Source organism: Panthera uncia (assembly GCF_023721935.1).
Source record: "Panthera uncia isolate 11264 chromosome D3 unlocalized genomic scaffold, Puncia_PCG_1.0 HiC_scaffold_8, whole genome shotgun sequence".
NCBI classification, from domain to species: Eukaryota; Metazoa; Chordata; class Mammalia; order Carnivora; family Felidae; genus Panthera; species Panthera uncia.
In genome coordinates, this window is record NW_026057586.1 from 81,017,528 (window position 1) to 81,042,389 (window position 24,862).

The window sequence follows — 24,862 nt, forward strand, 5'->3', positions numbered from 1 at the left end:
TCTCCCTCTCTCGCTGCCCCTCCCTCGTTCATGCTCTGTCTCTCTCTGTCTCAAAAATAAATAAAACGTTAAAAAAAAATTTTTTTTTAAATAAAAAAAAAAATAAAAGGTGGCCTGTCTTTTTTTTTAAAGTTTATTTATTTATTTTTGAGAGAGACGGCGAGAGAGCACAAACAGGGGAGGAGCAGAGAGAGGTGGGGACAGAGGATCCAAAGCAGGCTCTGTGCCGACAGCAGAGAGCCGGATGGGGGGCTCAAACCCACAGACTGTGAGATCATGACCTGAGCCAAAGTAGGATGCTTAACCGACTGAGCCACCCAGGCTCCCCTGTCTATTTTTTGAGAGAGAGAGAGAGTGAGCAAGGGAGGGACAGAGAGACAGAGAGAGAGAGAGAGAGAGAGAGTGTGCATGAATGGGGGAGGGGCAGAGAGAGAGGGAGAGAATCCCATGCAGGCTCCACGCTGTCAACACAGAGCCCCCCCTTCACCGGGCTCAAACTGGTAAACTGCGAGATCCTGACCTGAGCCAAAATCAAGACTCGGACGCTTAACTGATGGCACCACCCAGGCGCCCCTGTCATCTGAACGGCATTCAGCCTCCCAATCCATGAATACAGTTCCAGCAGTGTTTTAGGATCTCCTGCATTAATCTTTTAATAGGGAATTCTTAAAAGTGGGAAAGCCGACCAGCCTCGAAGACTTGCATCCCTGTTGGTCACACTCGAGGTCAATGGGAAAGGCGTGTTTCTCGCTCGAATGCACTGCACAGAATGATTGCAGAAATACCTCAGCGGATTAATTCAGTAGCGTCCGTCCAGTGTCCCCAGGCCTGTTTTGGAGCCATTGGTCGCCTTTCCCTTCTCTGCTCCTCGTGAGTAGTTAACGAACGGGATGTGGAAATAACAGATTGTTTAAAGAGGCCTTATTGCCTGGATCGAGGTTCAAAACGAACCTCCCTCCCCAGGCACTTTCACTGACTTTACGTAAAGCACACCTAACCGGTTTCTGGGACTTTCCTGCTTCCCGCCCGCGCGAGGTTAATTCTCCCGATCACCACACGATGGCAGCAAAGAGCAAAGGGTGCGGGAGCCGCGAAAGAAAAAGGCGCGGGAGGAAGGAGAAGGAGGGGTGGGGGTGTGAGCGGGACCCCGGACGCCGCTCAGGGCGGATGGCGCCCCCGTCCCCGCCCCGAGTCCCACACCCTGCAGGCCTGCGATATTGACCGGGAGTGTGAAACCGCCCCGTGCAAGTGGGTTGACACGCTCCAAGTGAGATCACAGAGACAACTGTAAGAAAACCAGTATTTTCCTTTCGCAGGGGGAGCGGAGGGAGCACGAAGAAATGAGGCGCACATAGCAAGCCGCTCTCCCTCCCCGCCCTGGTGCGGGAGCTCCCCCACATCTGGTGTGGAGGGCGGAGGAGGAAACCAGAGGGGTGCCTCTCCCACGTGACCTGCCTTCCGGGGCTGCAGGCTGGGCAGATACAGCCCCCAGGGCGCCCGGTCCCCGGCTGCTTACCTGTCCGCCACCTGAGATGGCTTCGACCAAAACAAATTCCCGCAGATTCAGTGGCTTAAAGCCATGTGAGTTCATTATCTCACCGTCTGTAGGTCAGAAGGCCAGCAGGCCTGGCTGGTCTCTGCACTGGGTCTCCTAAGGCCGTGTCCCTACCTGCCGGAGAACCCGCTTCCAGACGCCCTCAGGTTGCCTGCTTGCAGGACTGAGGTCCCCGTTTCCTTGCCGGCTGTCAGCGGGGCTCACTGGCGGCATCTAGAGGCCATCCGCCTTCGCTGACTCAGGATTCTGCATCTCCAAACCGGCCACAGTCACTCCTGTCCTGCTGCTGCTGCTTTAGCCGAATCGCTCCAACTTGGGTGGGAAAGGTGCTCTGCCTTTTATCTTTTGATTTGGAGAGAGAGAGAATGGGCAGGGGAAGGGCAGGGAGAGAGAGAATCCCAAGCAGGCTCCGTGCTCTCAGTGCAAGCCTGACCCGAGGCTCGAACCCGTGAACCGTGAGATCATGACCTGAACGGAAATCAAGAGTCAGACACTATGGGCCCCTCAAGGCTCTGCTTGTAGGGGCTCCCGTGATGAGACTGGGCCCACCTGAGCACCCAGAAACCTCTCCTCCTCTCAAGACCTTTACTCAGTCACATCTGCGGGGGCCCTTTTGGCAGGCCAGGTTATGTATTCACAGGCTCCAGGAAGGAGGGTGCGGACATCTTGGGGGGGCTCGTGTTCTGCCTGCCACATGCATGCTGGCTTTCCCAGGCCTCCCGTGGTTTGGGTGGGGTCTGCTCTTCCCTCTGTCAGAGCTCACAGTGGCCCCTGCTGGCTCTCCCATTATTCTGGCCATCGCCGTGGCCAGGCCTTGGGGAAGGGTCCCCTTGCCTGACCCCGCCACCCCCAGCCCGCATACGCTCTCACAACAACTGAGCCCTTCCCCTCCTCCTGGCCATGACTCCCTGCTCTGGCAGCTGGAACCTTGTCCCTCAGAACACCAGAGGTTCTCCCTTGGAAGCCCCATCCCGGTCCCACAGCGAAGGGAAAGGGAAGAGAGAGGCCTCGGATCCAGCACATCTCTGAGGAACTCCCTCCGAGGCACGCGTGCCGGGTTGGGTTACTGGAGTCCTCCTATTCTGCTCCCAGGGCTTCTCTCCCGGTCTACACCCCACTCTGGGCGGACCCAGGCTAGCTCTCACGGGTCTACACCCCACTCTGGGTGGATCTAGGCCAGCTCCCCCAGGGCAGCCCCAGCAAAGACAGAGAGTAAGTTTTCTTCATCTTCTCCTTGTATGAGATTCACCGCGGGCACTGATATCAAGAAACAGAACGAGAGTGATAAGTTTTACCTACTCCGACCCGACCAAGCTTAGCCGGAGAAGCCTTGGTTCAGAGCAGCTGAAACCCTCCGGCAGACAAGGCCCCAGACAGTCCTTTCATCTGCAAATTCTCCCCATTGGTGGCCTGACTTGTGGTCTGCCTTTCACACTCTTCCCAAACACTTCCTGGGCCTTTGGCCATTTTCCCTGCTTGTCAACATCGCTTACTTCCTTTGGGGTATGTGGGGGGCCTCGTTGCCAGGGAAACTGAGAGCGGATGACGGGCCTGGGATCTTGACCTTGCACTGTGCCTAACTGGATTCTTGCTATGTTCTTGGCTCATTTCCCTTTCACTTGTTTTTTTTTTAAACTTTTAATGTTTATTTTTTAAGAGAGAGAGAGACAGAGAGACAGAGCACGAGCGGGGGAGGGGCAGAGAGAGAGGGAGACACAGAACCGGAAGCAGGTTCCAGGCTCCGAGCCTGGAACCCCTGACGCGGGGCTCGAACTCACGAACCGCGAGATCGTGACCTGAGCCGAAGTCGGACGCTTCACCGACTGAGCCACCCAGGCGCCCCCGTTAGTTGCCAATTTCTGAAAAAAGACTTGGTGCCCTCGTTCCTCCCAGTGCTGACCCATGGCCGTCGGTTTCTTGATGGTGACGAATGAATGCTCTCTTTGCTCTTAATGAACTTAAATGTCTGCTGAATGCTGAGAAGACATTGGCAGAAAAGGACCAGGGTGGTTCCTTCCTTTGGGACTCTGCGAGTCGCTTGCCTTATGGCTACAGGCCTTAATCCGCTCCATGCTGACCGCTTAGCCCGAGGTTGTCAATAGTTCTTCATCTTTATTTGAGGGATTTACGAGATGTACCTCTAACTACGTCATAAGCTCTGTGAGGAATGCAGCAGGGTCTTATGGTCTCCTGTCTATGTCTCCAGTGCAAGTTCGGGCGTCTAGAAGGGTCTGGTAACTAGCTGTAGACTGCGTAGATGGGAACTCAGCGGTCGTTCTTTCTTCAACCTCGGTCATCGCTCGTTCCTTTGCCCTTGTCCTGGGACAAGAACGGTGGTATATCCCGACACCGGCTCACTGGCATGACCGTCCTGCGGGTCGGTCCAACTCTGACGTTACCTGGAGCTGGTGCAGACCCCATGGGGTAGAGGGCCAGGTCCCGGCAAGACCGCCCCCTCCTCAGATGCCAGCTGCAAGAGGCGGCCTCAGACTACTCGCGCTCCTGTCGGACTTGGCCACAAATTCAGGGCTTTCCCATGACCCCCTGTAGGTTCAATAACCTGCTAGAATGACTCACAGGACTCAGGGGGAACGCCAGACTTAAATCACCATCTTATTATAAAGGATACAGACGGACAGCCACAGGAAGTGAGGGCTGGAAGGGTCCCCAGTGCAGAAACTCCCTTCCCCACGGAGTCAGGATGCACCGTCTTCACCACACCCTGATATGTTCACCAACCAGGAAGCTTTCCAAGCCTTGTTGTCCAGAGTCTGGACTGGAAGTTTCATTACAGAGCCACGATTAATTAAATCGTTCGCCATGTGCTTGAACTCAATCTCCAGCCCCCTCTCCTCTTGGGAGGTTGGGGGGGGGACGCGGCTGGGGGTTGCAACCCTCTAATCACACGCCTGGCATTTCTGGGGCATGGCCAGTCCTTCCCATGAAGCTGTTACCTAAGGGCCCAAACCTAGTTAGCATAAACTCAGGGATGGTTGGAAGGGGCTCCTTATGAATGGAAAAGACTCTCCTATCAGATAATTCCAAGGGGTTCTGAAGCTCTGTGCCAGGATCTGGGGACAAAGACTAGATACATTCCTTATTATGTGACAGTTACTATATGTGGTAGTAATAAAACTTTAAGTGGATGGATGAGGTTAAAACGCTTAGACATTCAAGTATCTCTGAAGCTAAAGCCAGAGCATAAAGCCTTTAGATTTGGCAAGAAGGCACTCATGGATGGGGGGAAATGTAGGCTCAGAAGGAAAAGACAACATGTATTATATTATACATGTAACGCATTATTATATTATATATATGTATTATATATGTAACGCAACAGTTATAATCCAAGCCTTTGGAGGGTTTAAAGGGCCAGAGAAGACATTGGCTCACTACTGGCTGGGGAGACCTTCAATTCAGCAGGTGCAGCAGGGGTGGAGGGAAACAGACAAGAGGCGGGCAATGGGGAGGAGCGTGAGAGCACGGTCATGGAATTATAGGAACCGAGCGGCCGGTGAAGGGCTTCCTTTTGGGAACACGGAGAGATCCCTGTGCTAAGGCCTGAAAGAAAAGGAAGGAGCGACTTGGAAAACATATAACGGTTGACAGAAATATGGTGCCCATGAAACACAATGGCTGAGAGAAATATGGCGCCCACGAAGCTGGATGAGAGCAGGTATTTTTGTTAAGGTGGGTCACTTACAGAGCAAGAGTTCAGCAGGGTGACGCTATGAAGGACTGAGTGGTCTTGATTTCAAGAGGAGCCGAAGAAGCGAGAGACGGAGTGGTGGAGATTGCCAAGGATTGCGATTCTACGCAGCGAACTGGTTCTTTGAAAAGCAGCTGCCAGATGACCTCTAGAAGTTTCTTCTAGCATTAGCATTCCAGGATCCTAGGACTTCTGAGTGAGAACATCCACAACTTCCTGGAGTCTGCACTGTCTAGAAAGAAAGAAATACACGTGCGAGAATAACACATAGGCTAAGCCGTTACAAGCGTTGGTTAAAAAAGTCAGAAAAAAAAAGAAGGAAGTGTATCTGAGAAGGTCAGTATGCCCAGGGACAATTTTTGCGGACTGGCCGTAGTGGGGATCTTGATCACTGAAGCAAACTCCAGAGTTAGCTTCTAAAGCTGGGTTCTCACCCGGGGGGTGGGCATTTTGCTCCCCGCACGGCATGAGGCAAATGTCCAGAGACATTTTTAATTGTGGCGTCGAGTGGGTAGAGATCTGGCATGTAGCTCACTGTCCTACAATATACAGCCATGAGATGTGAGAGAATTTACTGGATGAGGCTTCTAATAAGATACCCTGAGCGGTTATTATCTTCCCTTTGGCTGTTCTTCCTGTTGGGATGGGACCTGCCACCTGCCGGTGCGGCACTAACAGAATTAAACTCGACAAATAAAGAGGGTGGAGCCTGAAAGAGCTGGTGATGCCCCAGGGGACATTTGGCAATGTCTGGAGACATTTTTGGTGGTCGCAATGGCGGGTGAGGCTACTGGCCTCTAGTGGGTAGAGATCAGGAATTCTGCTCAGCACCTTACACAGCCCAGGACAAGTCCCAGTGCCAAGAACCGTCGGACCCTTAAATGCCAACAGTGCCGTGGGGAGGAGACCCGCTCGTAGGAAAGCACCGTGGGGCTGCTGCATGAGCCCTGGATGCCCTGCCTTAGGATTTCTTGTAACGGGAAGGAAAAAGCCAAACTGTGTCAGCTCCTGTGTTGGGCTCTCTGTTACTTGTGGCCGAATGAATTCCAAGTTGCTATGGCAGGAGAAGCTCTTTGATTTAAGCTTGTCACAGGGTAATCTCTGGATGACACTCCCTTTAGATTATTCTTACTGGCACTTTCCACGATCGTACAGGATATCCAGTCCCATCTTTGAAGCAGAAAGAGGACAGCCATTCAGTAGCTTCTTTTGCCAGAAGATGCCAACACCATCGGTCCCCTCCACCTACGTCACCAGTGGGGTCAGCCGGGTCCAAGATCACGGGCCTGAAGAAGACGCAGGAGCATTACACGCATACTTTTTAAAACCAGTGGCCTCAGGGGCGCCTGGGTGGCTCACTGGCCCAAGCATCTGACTTTGGCTCAGGACGTTATCTCACGGTTCATGAGTTCAAGCCCCACTCTGTTCAAGGCTCTGTATTGACAGCTCAGAGCCTGGAGCCTGCTTGGGATTCTGTGTCTCCCTCTCTCACTGCCCCTCTCCTGCTTGCCCTCTCTCTCTCTCTCTCTCTCTCTCAAAACTAAATAAATATTTAAAAAATGTTTTTAAACCGGTGGCCTCAGAACGGGGGCCCCATTCTACTCTTAGCTGTAAAATAATGTGTCCTATGTTTTAGACGCCAGTAACTCAAATATTCTGATATAGCTCAAAGTAATTTTCTAGAATTCAACTACATTTGTCGGAAGTGTTTTTGAAAGGTGTCGCTTAGTATACACAGTATACACAGGATGGCATAATATACACATTTCCTTCACGTTAGGGCAGTTGAAAAATGACGCGGAATCGAATCAATTATGATGTCATGTGGGCCACACCCACAGGAGGCAGCCCATGGTATCTTGCTCTCTCCTTCTTCCCCTCTATTCCTTCTCAAAGCTTTTTTTTTCTCTTCTTTCTTTTTGCATCCTCTGTTTTTGTGCTCTGCTGGGGGCACTGAATGGATACACTAAGGTTCCCCGCTATTCTTGAAGGATAGCGGTCTTGTGGGGTACAGATCTGAAAGGGTAGGTAGAATCTGATGTAATAAAACTCCCTCTGGTAGAATGAATCGGCCATGAAGGAATGACAGCATTATTTCTCAGGGATGCATTTCCACTTCCACACCTCTAAGATCTGCTAACGAATCCACACTTTCCCTTCGACCTGGAAAGATGGACGCATCCCAGGCTCCTGGTACCTTGGTCCTTCCTTCTCTGCTCCTCCTGGATGACATTTTCTCCCATCCCCAAGCCCCGAGGAGTTTCTCCCCAGAGACTATGGCAAGTTCTGTTGGTCGGCGCCTTTCCACCCCCACCAAACTCCCTCTTCTGCTTCAAACATGGGGAATCACGAATCACGACCCCAGGGAGGAGAATCCGGGTCGCTGAAATAGCATTGGAGGGAGTCAGGTTAAGAAAAGGAAGGGGCAGGGGGCGCCTGGGTGGCTTAGTTGAGCGACCGACTTCGGCTCAGGTCATGATCTCACGGTTTGTGAGTTCAAGCCCCGCGTCAGGTTCTGTGCTGACAGCACAGAGCCCGGAGCCTGCTTCAGATTCTGTGCCTCCCTCTCTCTCTTCCCCTCCCCTGCTCATGCTTTGTCTCTCTCTCTCTCTTTCTCTCAAAAATAAAGATTTAAAAAAAAAAAAGGAAGGGGTAGGGTTTGGAGCACCTGGTTCTCTGGATCTGGGTCAGTAGGAAGTTCCTCACGGTCTCATCCTCAAAGTTGTAATTGACTGTCCAGAAGACACAGAGCTGCTGGTATTTTGTGACCAATTCCAGGACCGTCCGGAATCCCTCGGCGGTGTCGAAATTCTCTGCCCCGCTCCCGTGCTCCCAGGCGTAGATGGTGAGCAGCTCCAAGGCGTACTTCGGGGGCAGAGACCCCTTTTGCTTCAGTTTCCTTTCACACTGAGGGAAGAGGGGGACGTCAGACGATACTGGCGAGAGCAGGGAGGTGCAGTGAGCTCAGCCAGCCTGCCGGAGACCGCACGCTGATGACCGCTGGGGCCCCAGCAGGGCAACTGGGTCAGGAGCCGCAGGGCCCACGGGATGGTCTGGGGGAGGTCTGAGCAGGGTAGCTTTGCAGGGGCTCCCTCAGCAGCACATGCAGGTTTCTGCCTTGTGCTCCGACCATCTAGAACTCCCTGGAGTTGTAATACAGCTACCGTTGAGAAAACCCCTGCCGTGTGCTGGCTGTGGGCCGGACATTCTACGGGTCATCCCTAACCCTCTGGCCACCCCACCAAGCAGGCACAGATGGACGTTTCTGATGAAGACAAGCAGGTGAGGGAGGGGAAGGGACTTGCTCAAGGTCACAGCGCAGCCTCAAGCCCTCTGAGCACCCCGGGGCTGGGGGTGTGGCCATTTCTCTGAGCTTCTGGGATGGAAACCACGGGGCCCAGCGTCCGCCTCAGGCTTCAGGGAGCTGGACGCAGGCAGGAGGCGTCTCAGGAAAGAGCCGGCACTGTGCCGGAGGTCTGCTGTCATGGAAAATCTCGGACACTCCCTTGTGTGCGAGACAGGTGACGGAAGCGAAGGCAGGCTAACGGTTAGAGAAAATGCAGCCCCTGGTCCCGCCTGTCTTCCAAGGATGGCATCTGTGCCTCTTATGGGCGCGGAGCAGAAGGTCAGCCGTGCCGCTGACCTGTAGGCACGCAAATCCCAACTTCATCCGCCCTTTGTACGCAGAGTAACCTGGGGTCCTGCGGAGTTGTCTGGGTGTCAAAGCAAAGGTAACATAAACCACCCGCGGCAGTGTTGATGGGAGGGGGTGCTCCCTACCTCGCCCCACTTAATGGGGGTTGGTGACGGGACGCACAGAGACAGTCAGGATCAGTGGACAGATTCCCGAAAGTGGCTCAGCCCCCCAGTGTGGGAGAGCGTGGGCACACAGAGCACTGGTTACGTACTGATGTGAAGGTCACAGAGCATGATGAAAATGATAACCGGATCGCTGGAATGCGAGCAGTCGTACCTGTTTGTACCAATGCTTCACCAGACGAATTAAACCCTTCAGCTTGGTGGGTCGGAAGGCCACGAAGTTGCACTGCAGCTCCGTGAAACAGGTGGAAAATTCTCCCCCCTCGGCGTCTGAGGATTTATACAGGTCAATGAGCTCCGCGTAGACCTTGGGGCTGGGTATAGAGCCGGAGTTCAGCTGACCTAGCACGGGGGAGATATTGAGATTGTGCCTTCCCATGTGGATGCACAACATCACTCGTCATCAGGGAAACACAAATCAAAACCACAATGAGATACCACCTCACACCTGTCCGATGGCTAAAATTAACTCAGGAAACGACCGATGTTGGCGAGGATGCGGAGAAAGGGGGAACGCTTATGCGCTGCGGGTGGGAGTGCAAACGGGTGCAGCCGCTCTGGAAAACAGTGGGGAGGTTCCTCAAAAAGTTAAAAATAGAACTCCCCTACGACCCAGCAATTGCACGAGTAGGAATTTATCCAAGGGATACAGGTGTGCTGTTTCGAAGGGACGCGTGCACCCCCATATTTATCGCAGTCCTATCGACAATAGCCAAAGTATGGAAAGACCCCAAATACCCATCGACTGATGAATGGATAAAGAAGGTAGGATATATATATTCTACTCGGCCATGAACAAGAATGAAATCTTGCCATTTGCCACAACATGGATGGAACTGGAGGGTATTATGCTGAGTGAAATACGTCAAAGAAAGACAGATATCCTATGATTTCACTCCTATGTGGAATGTGAGAAACTTAACAGAAGAACATAGGGCAAGGGAAGGAAAAATAAGATAAAGACAGAGAGGGAGGTAAACCATAAGAGACTCTTAAATACAGAGAACAAACTGAGGGTTGCTGGAGGGGGGTAGAGTGGGGGAGTGGGTTAAATGGGTGACGGGCATTAAGGAGGACACTTTTTGGGATGAGCACCGGGTGTCCTTTGTAAGACATGAATCAGTGGGTTCTATTCCTGAAGCCAAGACTATACTGTATGTTAACTAACTTGAATTTAAGTTTTAAAAAGTAACCATTTTCAAACATTTTTCACCAATATAATTAATCCTGGGAAATGACTTGGAACTCTATTAGTATATTTGAATGACTGATGTCTAAGATACTGGGAGCATCTCCAGAGTAATGAGATATTTTTAAAAATTATACAGTCTATATGAATGCAGCTGCTATTACTAAAGTATTATCTAGAATTGCACTGTCCAATGTGGTTATATGCATCCAAATTAATTAAGGGGAAACAAAACTAAAAATTTAGTTCCTCAGTCCTACTGGCCACATTTCAAGCTCTCAGTAGGTATATAACATTCTCATCACCCCAGAAAGATCTTCCAGACTGAGCCGATGGGCAGTTTGCTAGCTATGGCCTGTAGGCCAAATCTGGCCCACTTCTTGTTTTTGCAAATAAAGTTTTATTGGAACGCTGCCATGCACTTTGTTAACGTCTTGTCCCTGACTGCTCTCAGGGTACAGTGGCCGAGTTGAGTAATTGTGACAGATACTGTATGGTCCTCAAAGCTGAAAATACTTGCCACCTTGCTTTCACTAAAACAACAACAACAAAAAATTTAGCCAAACCCTAATCTATATTGTTATTTCCTCTCTAGAGACACTAAGAACCATTCAGAGGGAAGGTACCAGAGTCTTCTTGATTCTGATTTGAAGAATGTCTGAAATAGCCTTTCTTTTTTTTTCTTAAAAAATTTTTTTTGAGATTTATTTATTTTTGAGAGAGAGAGCATACGCAAGCTGGAGAGGGACAGAGAGAGGGGGACAGAGGATCCAAAGCAGGCTCTATGCTGACAACAGCGAGCCCGATGTGGAGCTCAAACTCGCGAACTGTGAGATCGTGACCTGAGCCGAAGTTGGACGTTCAACCGACTGAGCCACCCAGGCGCCTCACCTTGGTTTCTGTTAATACAAAGTGATGTATCTGTCATTCATGAATTGGATTTCCAAAGTAGATTTTTTTCCTAAGATTGACGGCACTCAGATTTCTTGCCTTTGCTTCAGAATTCTTCCCACAGTCTGTTTGTTAATTTCCTTCACTAATACCTGAAGCGTTTTATCTATAAATGTGTACAGAACGCCTCTGTACCCCATTCTTTGATAGGTATTATGAGTCATACCGCAGGACCCATATAAGATGTGGGTGCTGGACATCCTCGGGATACTTAAGTGACCAAGGAGAATGAAAATGTCCATGATGGGGATGGGGGTGCTTGAGTGGCTCAGTCAGTTAAGCGTCCAACTTCGGCTCAGGTCACAATCTCACAGTTTGTGGGTTCGGGCCCCGCGTCGGGCTCTGTGCTGACAGCTCAGAGCCTGGAGCCTGCGCTCTCTCTCTTTCTCTCTCAAAATAAACATTAAAAATTTTTTTTAAAAAGAAAAGAAAAAAAAAAAAGATGTCCACAGGGGTAAGGTGTTGTTGCTATGACTCCTGCTACCTGCTGGGGGCACTAGACCCGTGAGTCATCATCACTAAGTCACCTGGCTTTCCCTCCACCCGCCTGGCCCCATCACCCCAGACCCCATCGTCCTCCTCCAGAAGCTGAGGTCTGGGGGGTCTCACCTAACGCATTAAATGCAGGCAGCACATCAAAGTCAACCCTTTCGTTGAGCACTCTGGATTTTAGAGAGAAGCTCAGCACCCTGGGAGCCTTCCATTTTGAAATCTCAAACTTCACTTCGAGCTTTTTCTCCTGCTGACAGGCTTCTAGCTGTTTACGGATTTCCTTGATGATCCTGCACCTCTCACTTTTTTGGGAGGTGTAGCTTTTAAGCGAGTCTGGGAACACCACGAGGTCGGCATCGGAGCCCGTCTTCAGAGCTGTGCCTTTGCCGGTCGACCCTCCCTAGTGAAGAAAGGCAAGCTGAGTTAGAGCATTTTCTAGACCCTGAGCCCCTTGCCCCCGTGGGCCGGTGCCAGTGAGGTTGCCAAGGGGGTAGTTCCAGGTTAGGGTCCAGTCAGGGCTGAGTTCAAAGCAGGATGTTCACCTTTTCCTGGGATAGTTTGGCTCCAAAGGTTTTCTCATGCCCTTCGATATACTTATTTGCACACAAACAACGGATGGGCTAGTTGCAAATTACCTGCTGCTCAAGTCAACTTTCTAGAGATGCCTCCTAAAGGGTATTTAGCTTTGTCTGGATTCCTGTGACCTGAGAGAAATCAAACTGGATGCAATCAGTACGCTAAAAGTTCTCATTTGTTCCCTCATTCGTGTTTCCTCTGGGGATCTGGGGATCCCGGGATGAATATTCATGATTTAGGTACAAGGGTCTGCAAACTTTCTGTACGGGGTCAGATAGTTAAGTGTGGGGTATGTATGTCCCTGCCACAGAGGCTTCTCCACTTCCTCCTCCCTCCTCCTCCTCTTCCTCCTCCCCTCCCTCCTCCTCTTCCTCCCTCCTTCCTCCTCCTTCCTCCTCTTTTTCTTCCTCCTCCTTCCTCTCCCTTCCTCCTCCTCCCTCCTCCTCCTCTTCCTCCTCCTCCTCCTCCCTCCTTTCTCCTCCTCCTCCCTCCTCTCTTTCTTCCTCCTCCTTCCCCCCTCCCTCCTCTCACTTCCTCCTCCTCCCTCGTCCTCCTCTTCCTCCTCCCCTCCCTCCTCCTCTTCCTCCCTCCTTCCTCCTCTTTTTCTTCCTCCTCCTTCCCCCCTCCCTCCTCTCCCTTTCTCCTCCTCCCTCCTCCTCCTCTTCCTCCCTCCTTCCTCCTCCTCCTTCTCCTCCCTCCTCTTTTTCTTCCTCCTCCTTCCCCCTCCCTCCTCTCCCTTCCTCCTCCTCTTCCTCCTCCCCTCCCTCCTCTTCTTCCTCCCTCCTTCCTCCTCCTCCCTCTTCTTTTTCTTCCTCCTCCTTCCCCCCTCCCTCCTCTCCCTTCCTCCTCCTCCCTCCTCCTCACTCCTTCTCCCTCCCTCTCTCTCCCTCCTCCTCTTCCTCCTTCCCTTTCTACTCTAACAACTCTGTAAAACTGTCAGTTCATTTTTTAGCTCCCTGGCCCTGGTTTGGCCACCCCTGCACGAGGCAGCCTAGGCAGTATGCCGGCTCAGCCTATTTGGAAGGGCTCAGCCTGTGGGCACAGCTCTTTAGCTTATCGGCATCTTTGAGGGCGAGTTGGAGAGAAGCCAGCTGCCTCACGGAGAACCATCCTAGTGCACGTGTGGTGGGGTCTGCTCAGGGCACCAACCTCCACACTTGCTGCCCTGGTTGTCCCCAGAAAGTTCACCTGACATTTGCAGGGAAAACGTTTGTTTTACCCACGATTAGTAAATGCTCGGCAGCGGGTTAGGGGTGAGGGGAGGGTGTTCGGTTTCCTGTATCAGATGCTCGAGCCTGCTTCATTCACGCAACTGGTCTGCAGGTGTTGGCCTCGGCCGGCCTCTCCCGGGTCACAGCCCCCTCCTCACCTTCTCCAGGTGACACCTTCCTTCCCTGTCACCCAGCAGACAACACTTTCCAGCTCGCAACCAGCTTCAGGAAGAAAGCAAGCACCTTCCTGTGTGCCCGTGGTTCTCTCTTCTTCTTTTTTAGAGTTTATTTTTGAGAGACAGAGTGCATGCAGGGGAGGGGCAGAGAGAGGGGTAGACACAGAATCTGAAGCAGGCCGCAGGCTCCGAGCCGTCAGCCCAGAGCCCGACGCGGGGCTCGAACTCACAGACCGCGAGATCGTGACCTGAGCTGAAGTCAGACGCTTAACCGACCGAGCCACCCAGGCACCCTCCTATGTTCTTCTCCTTCAGTGTGCCATCGTACCTTTTCTTATTTTCTACCATTGTGTTAATGGGGATCTCGGGAAGGAAGGGAAGAACAGGCCTTGACAATTCTAACGTTGCCCATGAACTCAGCCTGTTTTCACCCCGATGAGCCTCTGTGAGACATCTGACTGACTCCACGTTTGGCTTATGGGATATTAGACCTGTCTCGGGGCAGCAAGCACCCAGGTCTGTCTGGCAGCATATGGGCGCTTCCCTGCTCCCTTCGGGTGGGACGGAGGGGGCGCCTGGGTGGCTCGGTTGGTTATCTGGTCGCTGACGCACAGACGGAGGGAAGCGTGTTAGCCCGTGGCCTTCGAGCCATGGACAAGAATGACCCAGTCTGCTGAATCTCTAGCTCAGTTGACAGGATGAATCAGACTCGGGTGATCAAGGCAAGAAAGAGGTTACTCTTCGGTTCAGCGTACACGGAGCTTGGGACCTGCCGGGGTTTGAATTGTAGCCCCTGTGCTGGGAAGGTGAGAACGTGACAGAAGAGGAGACCCACGGAGAAGGTGATGGGGAGGCAGGGGCAGGAGACGGGCAGGTACCCAAGAGCAGGGGCGGCCCAGGAAACCCAACGGAGTGCTGTCAATGACGTACGCAGCGCACGGGCGCCCCCTACTGACAGCCAGCGTCCTAGGTGCCCACCTCCCCGGCTTGCCTCCCGCGTCCCTTGCCCTCCAGCCGCTGGCAGGGCGGGCCTGCCGGGCTCCGGAACCGCTTCGCTCCCTGCCGGTCAGACCCCGTGGGAAAGAGGCCAGTACTCACCTTGACAGTTTTCTGAACTCTTGTAGCTGAATGTGGAAAGCAATTTTTTTGAAGGAATCTACAGATGATGTCAACAGCTGTCGCAATCTGGTCCAGGAAATTTCTGTCGGGCTGGAGAAAGTCCTTGATGAACTTATCCAGAAGGTGGCCCGGTGTCGCATACAGTGGTGCTGGCTGGGAATGGGGAAGAACGCTCAGTGCTTGCATCCACACACCCCAAGAACGTTCTGGAGAGTTTGGGGTGGCAGCCAGCCCCCAGCCCCCGGGAGCTGCGTGCGGTGAGCTAAGAGCACGTCCTTCTCTGGCAGCAAACTCAGAGGGCTCAGTGGAAACAACAAATACAACACCGATGATGGGGATCACTGGGACGTAGCTAAAGGGGTAAAAAGTTAAACATTTGGGCGTCTACATAGACACAGGGGTTCCCTGAACCATTTCTGCAACTTTCTATACGTTTGAAAGTTTTCAGAATAAAAGCTGGGAGGGGGGGATGGTTTTTTAAAAGCTGTTTTAGGAAGCCGGGAAAATCGAGGTCGGAGAGCAAAGACCAGAGTCCAGTGAACGTCGGGACAAGGACTGGGCATACGACATCCCTTCTGGATCCAGGCAGGGAGCTCCCCGTCCGCCGGGTCCTTCCTGTCCAGGGGCCCTGGAATTTGGGAATCTCACTTATATCCTACTTCCTTGCTCAGGTGGCTCTCAACTTCCTGTGCCAAACGCAGTGGTAGGTTCACGCCTACCGGACTTTGGGTGTAAATCAGTCCCGCGTCTGTGAAATGTGGAATTTGGTTGGCCTCTAGCCGGCCTCATGGGCACCCCGTGACCCCCAGAAAACTGAGTGGATTCCGTGGCCTAGACTGACAACGTTCTCGTTGGACTGTCCTTCTCCGACGAGCTCTGAGAGCGCAGGGGCATCCCGTGTTGGTAGATGTGCTTCCCTTTGGGGGATGGGAGGGGAAGCCAGTGTGTCTGCCCCACAGTCGGCCGCTTGACCAGCTCTCCAGTTTCTGCCGGGGCGGCTGCCGTATATCTGCCTGGGGCTCCGCTCCGTTACGTCCTAAACAACCTAACCACCTGCTCTCTCACCTGCAGCCATCGATTGAGATCTCTAACCTGCAGGGGGGCCCAGGGGGGCTCCGTTGGTTAAGCATCTGACTTCGGCTCGGGTCACGATCTCACGGTTCGTGAGTTCGAGCCCCGCGTCGGGCTCTGTGCTGACCGCTCGGAGCCTGGAGCCTGCTTTGGATTCTGTGTCTGTGTCTCTCTCTGCCCCTCCCTGGCTCACGCTCTGTCTCTCTCTCTCTCTCAAAAGTGAATAAACATCAAAGGAAAAAGAAGAAGACAAGGAGGGAGACGCAGAGACAGGCTGTGAAGACACAGCAGAGGAGGCCGTGTGAAAATGAAGGCGGGGACGGGAGGCATAGGGCCACAGGCCCAGGAGCACCAGCAGCCACCAGGAGCTGGAAGAGGCAAGGAAGGACCCTCCTCTGGAGCCTTCGGAGGGAGCACAGCCCTGCCCCCACCTTGACCTTGGACTTCTAGCCTCCAGATCTGTGAGAGAATGAATTTCTGCCGCTGTAAGCCCCTTTGTCACAGCAGCACGAGGACATCCACATGTGGTGCTCTTGGGGTCCGACTCCAGTCTGGGTGTCGGGCCGCCCTCCCTGCGGCGCGACGCGAGCTGCCTTTGCGAAGCCCCCTCACCAGAACATTCCACGACGGCCCAGGTGGCTCGTTCGGGCTGAGACACGACAACCAGATGTGAGCTTCCTGTTGCAGCATTTGCCAGCACGCCTTATCTTTGCCCACGTTGTTGGTCGGGTCGGCTGGGTCCAAGATGACCGGCCTAGGAATTCCGTTAGATGAAAAAAAAAATCAGTTGGGCTGCACGCAGAAGAAGAAACCCGTGTTGGGGAACGAGGCCTGGACGGGGCGTCCGGGAACCTGGACTCAAGTAGTCAAGCTTCCTTTCGTCTCCTGACGTGCTTCGTCTGAGAGTTTCGACCCTCAGCTCCTGCCGTCTCTGCTTGGCAGAGATGTTCTACGAATAACATAGTAAAACGGGGGCGCCCGGGTGGCTCAGTCCGTTAAGCGTCCGACTCTCAACTTCAGCTCAGGTCACGATCGATCTCACGGTTCGTGAGATCGAGCCCCGTGTTGGGCTCTGTGCTGGCAGCGAGGGAGCCTGCTTGGGATTCTCTCTCTCCCTCTCTCTGCCCCTCCCCTGCTCATGCCCACACACACACACTGTCTCTCAATAAACAAATAAACTTTAAAAAATAACATAATAAAGGGGTTAGTCCCTTCCTTCTATATGGGAACCCCCTCTTGAGCGTTTGTTTTGGGGACAAGACAAAATAGGACGATGGTTTGGAATGCGAAAAAACGTTGGTCAGGCTCCCCCTTTCGGACAGACCCTGCTTTGCCTCCCTACCCACAGCTGCCGGCATTCTTCTGGTGCATCTTTGGCCAGGAAGAATGGGGCTGAGCCCTCACTCTAAAGGACACAGCCTGACGTGCAGGCCAACAGGCAGAGAGAGAGGGTGGAGGCACGCTTGGTACCTTGATGACCGGAGCTGGCTCAGCAGAATGTTCCGGACCGTGTCATTCTCAAAGTTGTAGTTGACAATCCAGTAGACACACAGCTGCTCCTGCTGTTTGATTAGCCCCAGGACGGTTCTGAGGCCTTCCACGATGTCAAAGTTTTCTGCTCCGCACCCCTGTTCCCAGGCGTAGACTGTCAGCAACTCCAGAACATACATGGGCAGCGGGGGTGACTCTTTCAGCTTCGCCTGGCACTGTGGGAGAAGAGAGGGGGCAGTGGCTCATCTGGGGATCCAGGCCCCCCATGCTGGGGGCCTGAAATCAAGGAGTCGAACATCTATGGGAAGTCGCCATCCCCCCCAGTGACGAACATGACGCCATGCCTAAAATGTGGTGGAGGGACAGTGTCACGTCCTGGCAAGGATAAGGGACACCTGAAGCTGTCATACGTTGCCGATGGGGGTGTCATTAGGTACAGCCATTTGGGAAAACTCACGTTGGCCATGCTTACTAAAGTGAAATGTATATGTTATTACATACGTATTTAATATTATATAACGTTACGTATTGCATATGATATACTTATGTAAATGCTATGTGTTTTATATACTATGTAATAATATATAATATAGCCTACGTATGTGTTTATTATATACACACGTACATCTACAAATACGTCGTGTGTACGTGTATCTATCTACACATACGTATCCATACATATAGCTTATACCCTGTGTGTTTATTCAAGAGAAATGAGTGCTGAAACTCACGAAAAGACGTGCAAGGGACCATCTGTGGCAACCTGATTCGTAATAGCCCCGATGTGGACGCGGCCCAAACGCCCACTAGCTGGGCGGATACAAGCGCTGTGGACCAAGAGAACAGAATCCCACGAGACGGCGAGCGAGCGCGAGTATAGGCAACCGCGGAGACGAACCTCTCGGGCATCACGTCGACCCCAAAGTGGCAGACACAGAGCGCCCGTGGTGCCATTCCATTGATATCAAGCTCAAAAAAGAGCCCAACTGATTTGTGGGGACGGACGTCAGGACGGTGGCCGTGGGGGGGGGTGGCATTCACTGGGAGAGGGCTTCAAGCGGCTGCTGGGACGCAGGGAACGCGTCCTATGTCGATCTGGATGCTGCTTACGGGGACATAAAGACGCAGTGGGCTGTATACCTGGGGGTCCTACTTCGCTGGACGGGAGTGCTCTCACTTGAAAGGAAACGGATGCCGGCAGTAGATGACGTAATTGGAAAGTTACCTGTTGGTACCAGTACTTTACCAAGAGGATCAAATCTGTCAGTTTTCTGGGACGGTTGTGAAAAAACTTCTGCTGGAGTTCTGTGAAGCAGAAGGAGAATTCGCCGGGGAGGGCTTTTGTCATATCCAGGGCTCTTTTGAGCTCTCGGTAGATCTGGGGGCTGGGCTTCTCACTTAAGCCTGGAGCGACAGAGAAGCACAGACCTTCCGGTGTTCAGGGAGCCAACCGCGGGGTCTGTCGTGAATCGACAGCACACGTCCGTCGCCTCATCTGTAAGGGAACTGGTGTGTTCCCCCCAAAAGGCGAGGGGCGGCTTGCCTCGCTAGGTAACAAAACGTGGTCTAGCATTCACCGTCGTGAAAACCGCTGGCCCAAGACAAGGTCAGCAGAAACAGAGGGATCGAAAGCACGGTTATAAATGAGGAAGGGAGAATTCCAAACTAGCAGGGAACGACGGCTTCTTTAACAAGTGCTCTTGGAGCCGCTGGCATTCACCTGGAAGAAAAGAGGGTTCCTGTATCGCAGACAATATATTCTGCTGTTGAGCCCAGCCAGGGAATGTTCTGTTTCAGAGAGCCAAGCGTGCGGGGACTCTGAGGACGCAGGCGAGGTGAAGGCAGGGTACTGGAGGCTGGGGTCAGAGGCCAACAGGCAGGCACACTCCCCTCAGAAGCAGATCCCATGATGCCAGAGAGTGGCTCTCAAACCAGCCGGAATTCTGCCGCACAGCTTCTCTGGAATAGGGCCCAGGAGCCTCCTGAGTCAATGAATATGGGTCTCTCGATCCCCAATTAGCTCTGCGGGAGGTCTGCAGTAGAGACAGCTCGGGACTCTGGTTTGTTTTGTTTTGTTTTGTTTTTTGTTTTTAACTAAGTTTCAGGTGATTCTGACACCCACTGAAGTTTGAGAACCACTGGTGTGGGGTGAGGAAGGAAATGCAGTGGGAGGGGAATGTCAGTAGGTCCCAGGATTTCCTCAGGGTCTCCACTCTTGCTACATCGAGCCCTACTGCTTACAAGCACTTTGTACAAACACGTAAACAAGGGGAGCCAGTAGCCAGCTTGTTCCTTTCATTCGCTCTGACAGATAGTTACTGACTTCCTACTTTTAGCCACACGTGGTTCGGGGCTCTTGGCACCCGAGGGGGTCAAGGGAGAGAGCATTCTACGCTCCTCGATGATGGCAATAATGTAGCTGACACTCGCTGAGGGCCTACTCTATGCCAGACACAGTTTAAGCCTTTTCAGGTAGCGGGAAATATGCCAGGGCCACAAAAGTCCACGTGGTTGGCGCGATTAACCACTAACTTAACAGGTGAGGAAATGCAAACACTAGGAAGTCACGTAAGAGGAAGAGTTCGCCTTTGGGTTCGAAACCCTGGGGAGACAGCCGTGGAGCCGGACAGCAGTGGAAGTTGGCCTGGAGCTGGTGTGCAGAACAGGCCACGTTAGTTGGGCAACTATTTAGCAAAGAAAGGAATTTAAGAATTCACCCCTAAGTTACTTTTCTCAGAAAGCAATCATGGTTTCCTTTCCCAAAAGGATCTCGGTTTGCAAGATGTAAGTCTAGCGCCATCTGGTGGCAGCCTCTGGACACCACATACAAGGAAGAGCGTATTTCTCGTTTTCACACCATCCTTGCAGGTTGGGGTGAACCCAGCAGAGGGCGCTCTGGCCCAGTCCCCAGCCACCATGCTCTGAACAAGAGGAGAGCAGAGGATTTCCTAAGAATTCTGAGTTACAATGGGTCTCTTCACGACTGCAGCCCTTGTTTGAGGTAGGCACGTCCTCTCAACTCTTGCCATCCTATAAAGGCCCCGTAAACTAGCCATTTCTAGTCTGATCTTATAGTGGGCAAAAATGGGTAAGGGGTGGGACCTGGATAGGAACTGAGAGCTGCCTACCTTCCAAATATTTTTCTCTAATTTGGTTGCCTTTCTGTGAATATGAGTCACCGAAGTGTGTGTGTGTGTGTGTGTGTGTGTGTGTCCATCCTAAAAGCATCCTGGCTTGGTGTTTAGAAGATCTGGGCGTTTATTCTAGTTCTGTCAGTAACTGGCTGTGTGTCCCTGGGACATTCCTTTCCTTCGGTTTTCCTATTTGCTTAAAGAGGGTTTAATTTCAGCTGTGGCATTTAAGTTTGTGATTATATGTACCTGTGCTTGAGACTAAGTGGAAACCATGCTGAGCTTTTTCTTTCCTTCCTTCTTTCCCTTCTTTCCTTCCATTCATCCATCCAATCTATCATCCATCCATTTGTCCATCTGTCCATCTGCCTGTACATCTATCCATCCATTCATCCATCCCATCTATTATCCATCCGTCTGTCCATCTGTCCATCTGCCTGTACATCTATCCATCCATCCATTCATCCATCCATCCATCCATCCCATCTATTATCCATCCATCTGTCTGTCCATCTGTCCATATGCCTGTACATCTATTCACCCATTCATCCATCCATTCACCCATCCATCCATCCATCCATCCAATCTATCATCCATCCATCCGTCCGTCCATCTGTTCATCCATCCATCCATCCATATGCCTGTACCTCTATTCACCCATCCATCCATCCATCCATCCAACCAAACAACCAACCATCCATTCATCCAACCAGTTGCCTTTGCCTCGATGTTGACCTGGTCAGAAAGCAGACTCCAAATGCTGCCCCAGCTGAACTTTTCCCAGATGTTTGCCCCGTCCTCTCCTCTAACCAACATTTACTCCACCCAAATCCCCAAGCATGGTTGTGCAGACCAGCAGCATGGCCCTGGTTAGAAATAGAGTCCTGGGTCCTGCCCCAATCTCTTGGATCGGAACCTGCATTTTTCACAAGGTTCCCTGCTGATTTGTGCGCTTGTCACGGTTTGAGAAACTCTGCTCTAGATTCTAGAGTCTAGGACATTCTCTCCAAACTCAATTAGGAGATGGGGGCGGGGGGGGGACGTTCTAGAGAAGAGAGGAAGCCTAGGGCAGGAGGGACCTCCTCTCTTGAAGGTATGTGGTCCCCCACTTTGGAGCATACCAGTGGTATCTATCTCATCCCCAGCCTAGAGGACCCACATGGCTGTCTGCCACCCCTTTCTTTGGCTTCGCTTTCTCAACACACCCCTCCCGACCAGTGCCCTCCATACCCAGGAGCACTCACCCAGAGCGTTGTAAGCAGGGAGCACCTTAAAAGTGATGCTCTGCCATTTTGTGGACAGCTGGAAGATGAGCCTACCATGGAGCTTCTGGATCTCCATTCTGGCCTCCAGCTTCGTTGTGAGCTGACAGGTTTTCAGCCCCTGCCAGATCTTGCTGAGGATTTCATCTTGGCTTTTTTTCTGATCCTGAAACTGCTCAAGGTCACTCACAAAGATGACAATCGTACCATCGGAGTTGCCCCTCAACACCGTTTTCCTGCCATAGGAACCACCCTGCCAATGATGGAGAAGCAGACGTGAGAATCTGGACCCTTGGGCGTCACAGGGCGCCCCCGTAGGCGATAACACTTCTCAAATCAGGCAAAAGCCACAAATGTCACCATAGTCCTAAAATTGAGTGGCTGGCCACCATCTGACCACCCGGAGACCTGAATAGGATGCTCACAGCAGCACTTTTCACACGAGCCTCTGACTGGAGGCCATTCAAACGGCCATTGATGATAGAACGAACCAATGTGATGTATTCGCACCTTGGAATACTGTTCAGCAACGAAATGATAAACACATGCCTACATACAACATCAATTTTGTAAACAGGATGGGTCAGAGAAGCCACATGCTAAAGCCCCACCGTGCGTGATTTCATTTATATCAGGCAACCTGATACAGAGGAGGGTCGGGGGGTAGGTGTAGGTTACACAGGTTATGTTGTTTGTGGCAATCCACCGGACTGGGCACTCAGCTCTGTGCACTTTGGTTTTCTTACATTTTATGTTAATTAGAAAAAAAGTTAACAACACCGAGAGGCAGGATGCATAGCGGTTCAGGGGGCATGCTCCCGGGGCGCCTGGGTGGCTCAGTCGGTTAAGCGTCCGACTTCGGCTCAGGTCATGATCTCATGGCTTGTGGGTTTGAGCCCCGCGCCAGGCTCTGTGCTGACCGCTCAGAGCCTGGGGCCTGCTTCAAATTCTGTGTGTCCCTCGCTCTCTCTCTCTCTCTCTGCCCCTCCCCCTCTCATACTCTGTCTCTCTCTCAAAGTCTCAGAGTCTCTCTCTCAAAACTAAACATTAGGGGCGCCTGGGTGGCGCAGTCGGTTAAGCGTCCGACTTCAGCCAGGTCACGATCTCGCGGTCCGTGAGTTCGAGCCCCGCGTCAGGCTCTGGGCTGATGGCTCGGAGCCTGGAGCCTGTTTCCGATTCTGTGTCTCCCTCTCTCTCTGCCCCTCCCCCGTTCATGCTCTGTCTCTCTCTGTCCCAAAAATAAATAAAAAAATAAAAATAAAAATAAAAAATAAAAAATAAAAAAAAAAGGTTCATGCTCCCAACACTATCTGGGCTTAAAGTCCAGCTTTGCCTCCAGCTAGTAAATAACTTCCTCGTGCCTCAGTTTCCTCATCTGGGCCAGGGCGAAAGGACACCGAGTGTCCAGGTATCTTTCCTGCTGGGGCTGTTGGGCATGCGTAAGGCAGAGGCCAGAAATCACTGTGACTGAAGAGAAGCGGGGCTCCAGGGCTAGTGAGCGTGAGGGGGTTGCTGGGGGATCTCTAACTCCCTCCCACCCTAGGGTCCCAGCACCTTCCCAGCACCTTCCCAGCACCTTTTCCTCCCCAGAGGCCCGGAATCTCCAGCCTCAGCCCTGGGATTTACGCCCATAGCACCAAACATTTCTACCCGCTGAGAGACGCCCCCTGTTGCCCTTGAGAAACCACAGAGCCACCTTCGGGTAGCTTTACCGAACTCAACCGGCCTCTGTTTACTCCTCTGTAACATGGGGAGGATAGAAACGATAACAGTGGGTAATCACAGCTCATTTATTGACCACCAACTATGTACCAGACCCTGTACTAAGAACATTATATACTTAAGCCTCATTACAGTTTGAGGTGCGTATTATTCCTCTCCCATTTTACAGATTCAGAGACTGAAACAGAGAGGTTAAGCAACCTGCTGCGGGGCGCGCAGGAGTAAAGGCAGAGCTGGACCGTAAAGCTGTGCCCCTAGGCGCCACACCCTATCCATCACCCCCACTCGAGGGCGCAGAGGACAAGGCAAAGCCCGCCTCACCCAAGGCCTGTCACCCAGAAGGTGCTCAGCCCCATGTCTCTCTTCCTTCCGGTGGCCACGGCACCTCCTGGCTCCCAGAAGCCCTGACCCCAGCCTTCCTCTCACTTTAGCCACACATATCACTTGGGGGATCTGCCTGGTGTCCTCTAGGAAGGCACAGACGGCGTTCACCGTGTCATCGATCTGTTTCTGACATTCTCCATAGGGCCTCAGGGAGTTCTGAATCAACTCCTCCAGCTTCTCCGGCTCCACAGAGTACAGATGCGACCCCCAGATGCCCATCGCTCCCGCCGGCTGCTAACCGTAGATCTCAGATCAGCAGAGAGGAGAATGCGCCACTCCCTTGCCTAGAGCCAGGAAACGGCAAAACACCGGAAGAGAGTCTAGAAACCGAAACTCACAGGGTGAGTTTCCAGCTGACTTCCTCAATCCAGATTTCTGCCCACCCCCACAGCGTGGACGTCGGCCGGCGGGCTCCTCGGGAGGCAACCCTATGGTCAAACAGGCAGACTGATACGTGCTACGTCATCTGCCCGATTTGTGCCTCAGTTTCCCCATCTGTGAAATGGCGATGACAACGGTACCTCTCCGGTAGGGTTCGTGTTAGAATGGGTGGCCACTTGGCAAATGCTGTTTGAGAAGCTGTTAAGGAAATAATACTTTACAGGTGATAGAGGTCATCCTTGGAGGCTCTTTTCCTTTTCCCCTTGTTAAAAAACAAATTCAATGCTTGTAAATTTGAAGAGCGAATTGGCTTTATGAAGTGATTCACACATTGGGCAGTATCCCACCTAGCAAGTAGAAAGAGCTCCCGGGGTTGTGCTCAATGGAAGGTTTTTCTAGGAAGGAGGGCGGGGCAAGAAGCTTGAGCAGGAAAGAAAGGACTGTCTCAGGCCAGGACATCTGCTTCGGGCAAAGAGACCGGGCTGGCAGGGTGTTTATCCTGCAGATGATGTCACCAGCGCTGATCGGGAAATTTCAGACTGACTTTTCAAAGGTCACATTCCTAGTATAGGTTAAAAGTTTAATTCAGTCTTGGTTTGCTGTCACGGGGCGGGGGGGGGGGG

At 52.3% G+C, this 24,862-nt stretch overlaps 1 protein-coding gene across 1 annotated transcript; it reads right to left on the reverse strand.

Annotated features, from left to right (window-relative positions):
- Window positions 1-1,761: 1,761 nt before the first annotated feature.
- Window positions 1,762-24,124, reverse strand: OAS2 (2'-5'-oligoadenylate synthetase 2). The gene is made up of 11 exons (XM_049619315.1): window positions 23,901-24,124; window positions 21,735-22,005; window positions 18,585-18,763; window positions 17,339-17,574; window positions 16,481-16,622; window positions 14,777-14,950; window positions 11,833-12,115; window positions 9,238-9,425; window positions 7,933-8,171; window positions 6,397-6,550; window positions 1,762-5,496 (listed from the first exon to the last, which is right to left on the reverse strand). The coding sequence occupies exons 1-11, from the start codon at window positions 24,075-24,077 to the stop codon at window positions 5,413-5,415; spliced, it is 2,127 nt and encodes a 708-aa protein (XP_049475272.1). The 5' UTR covers window positions 24,078-24,124; the 3' UTR covers window positions 1,762-5,412.
- Window positions 24,125-24,862: the final 738 nt, after the last annotated feature.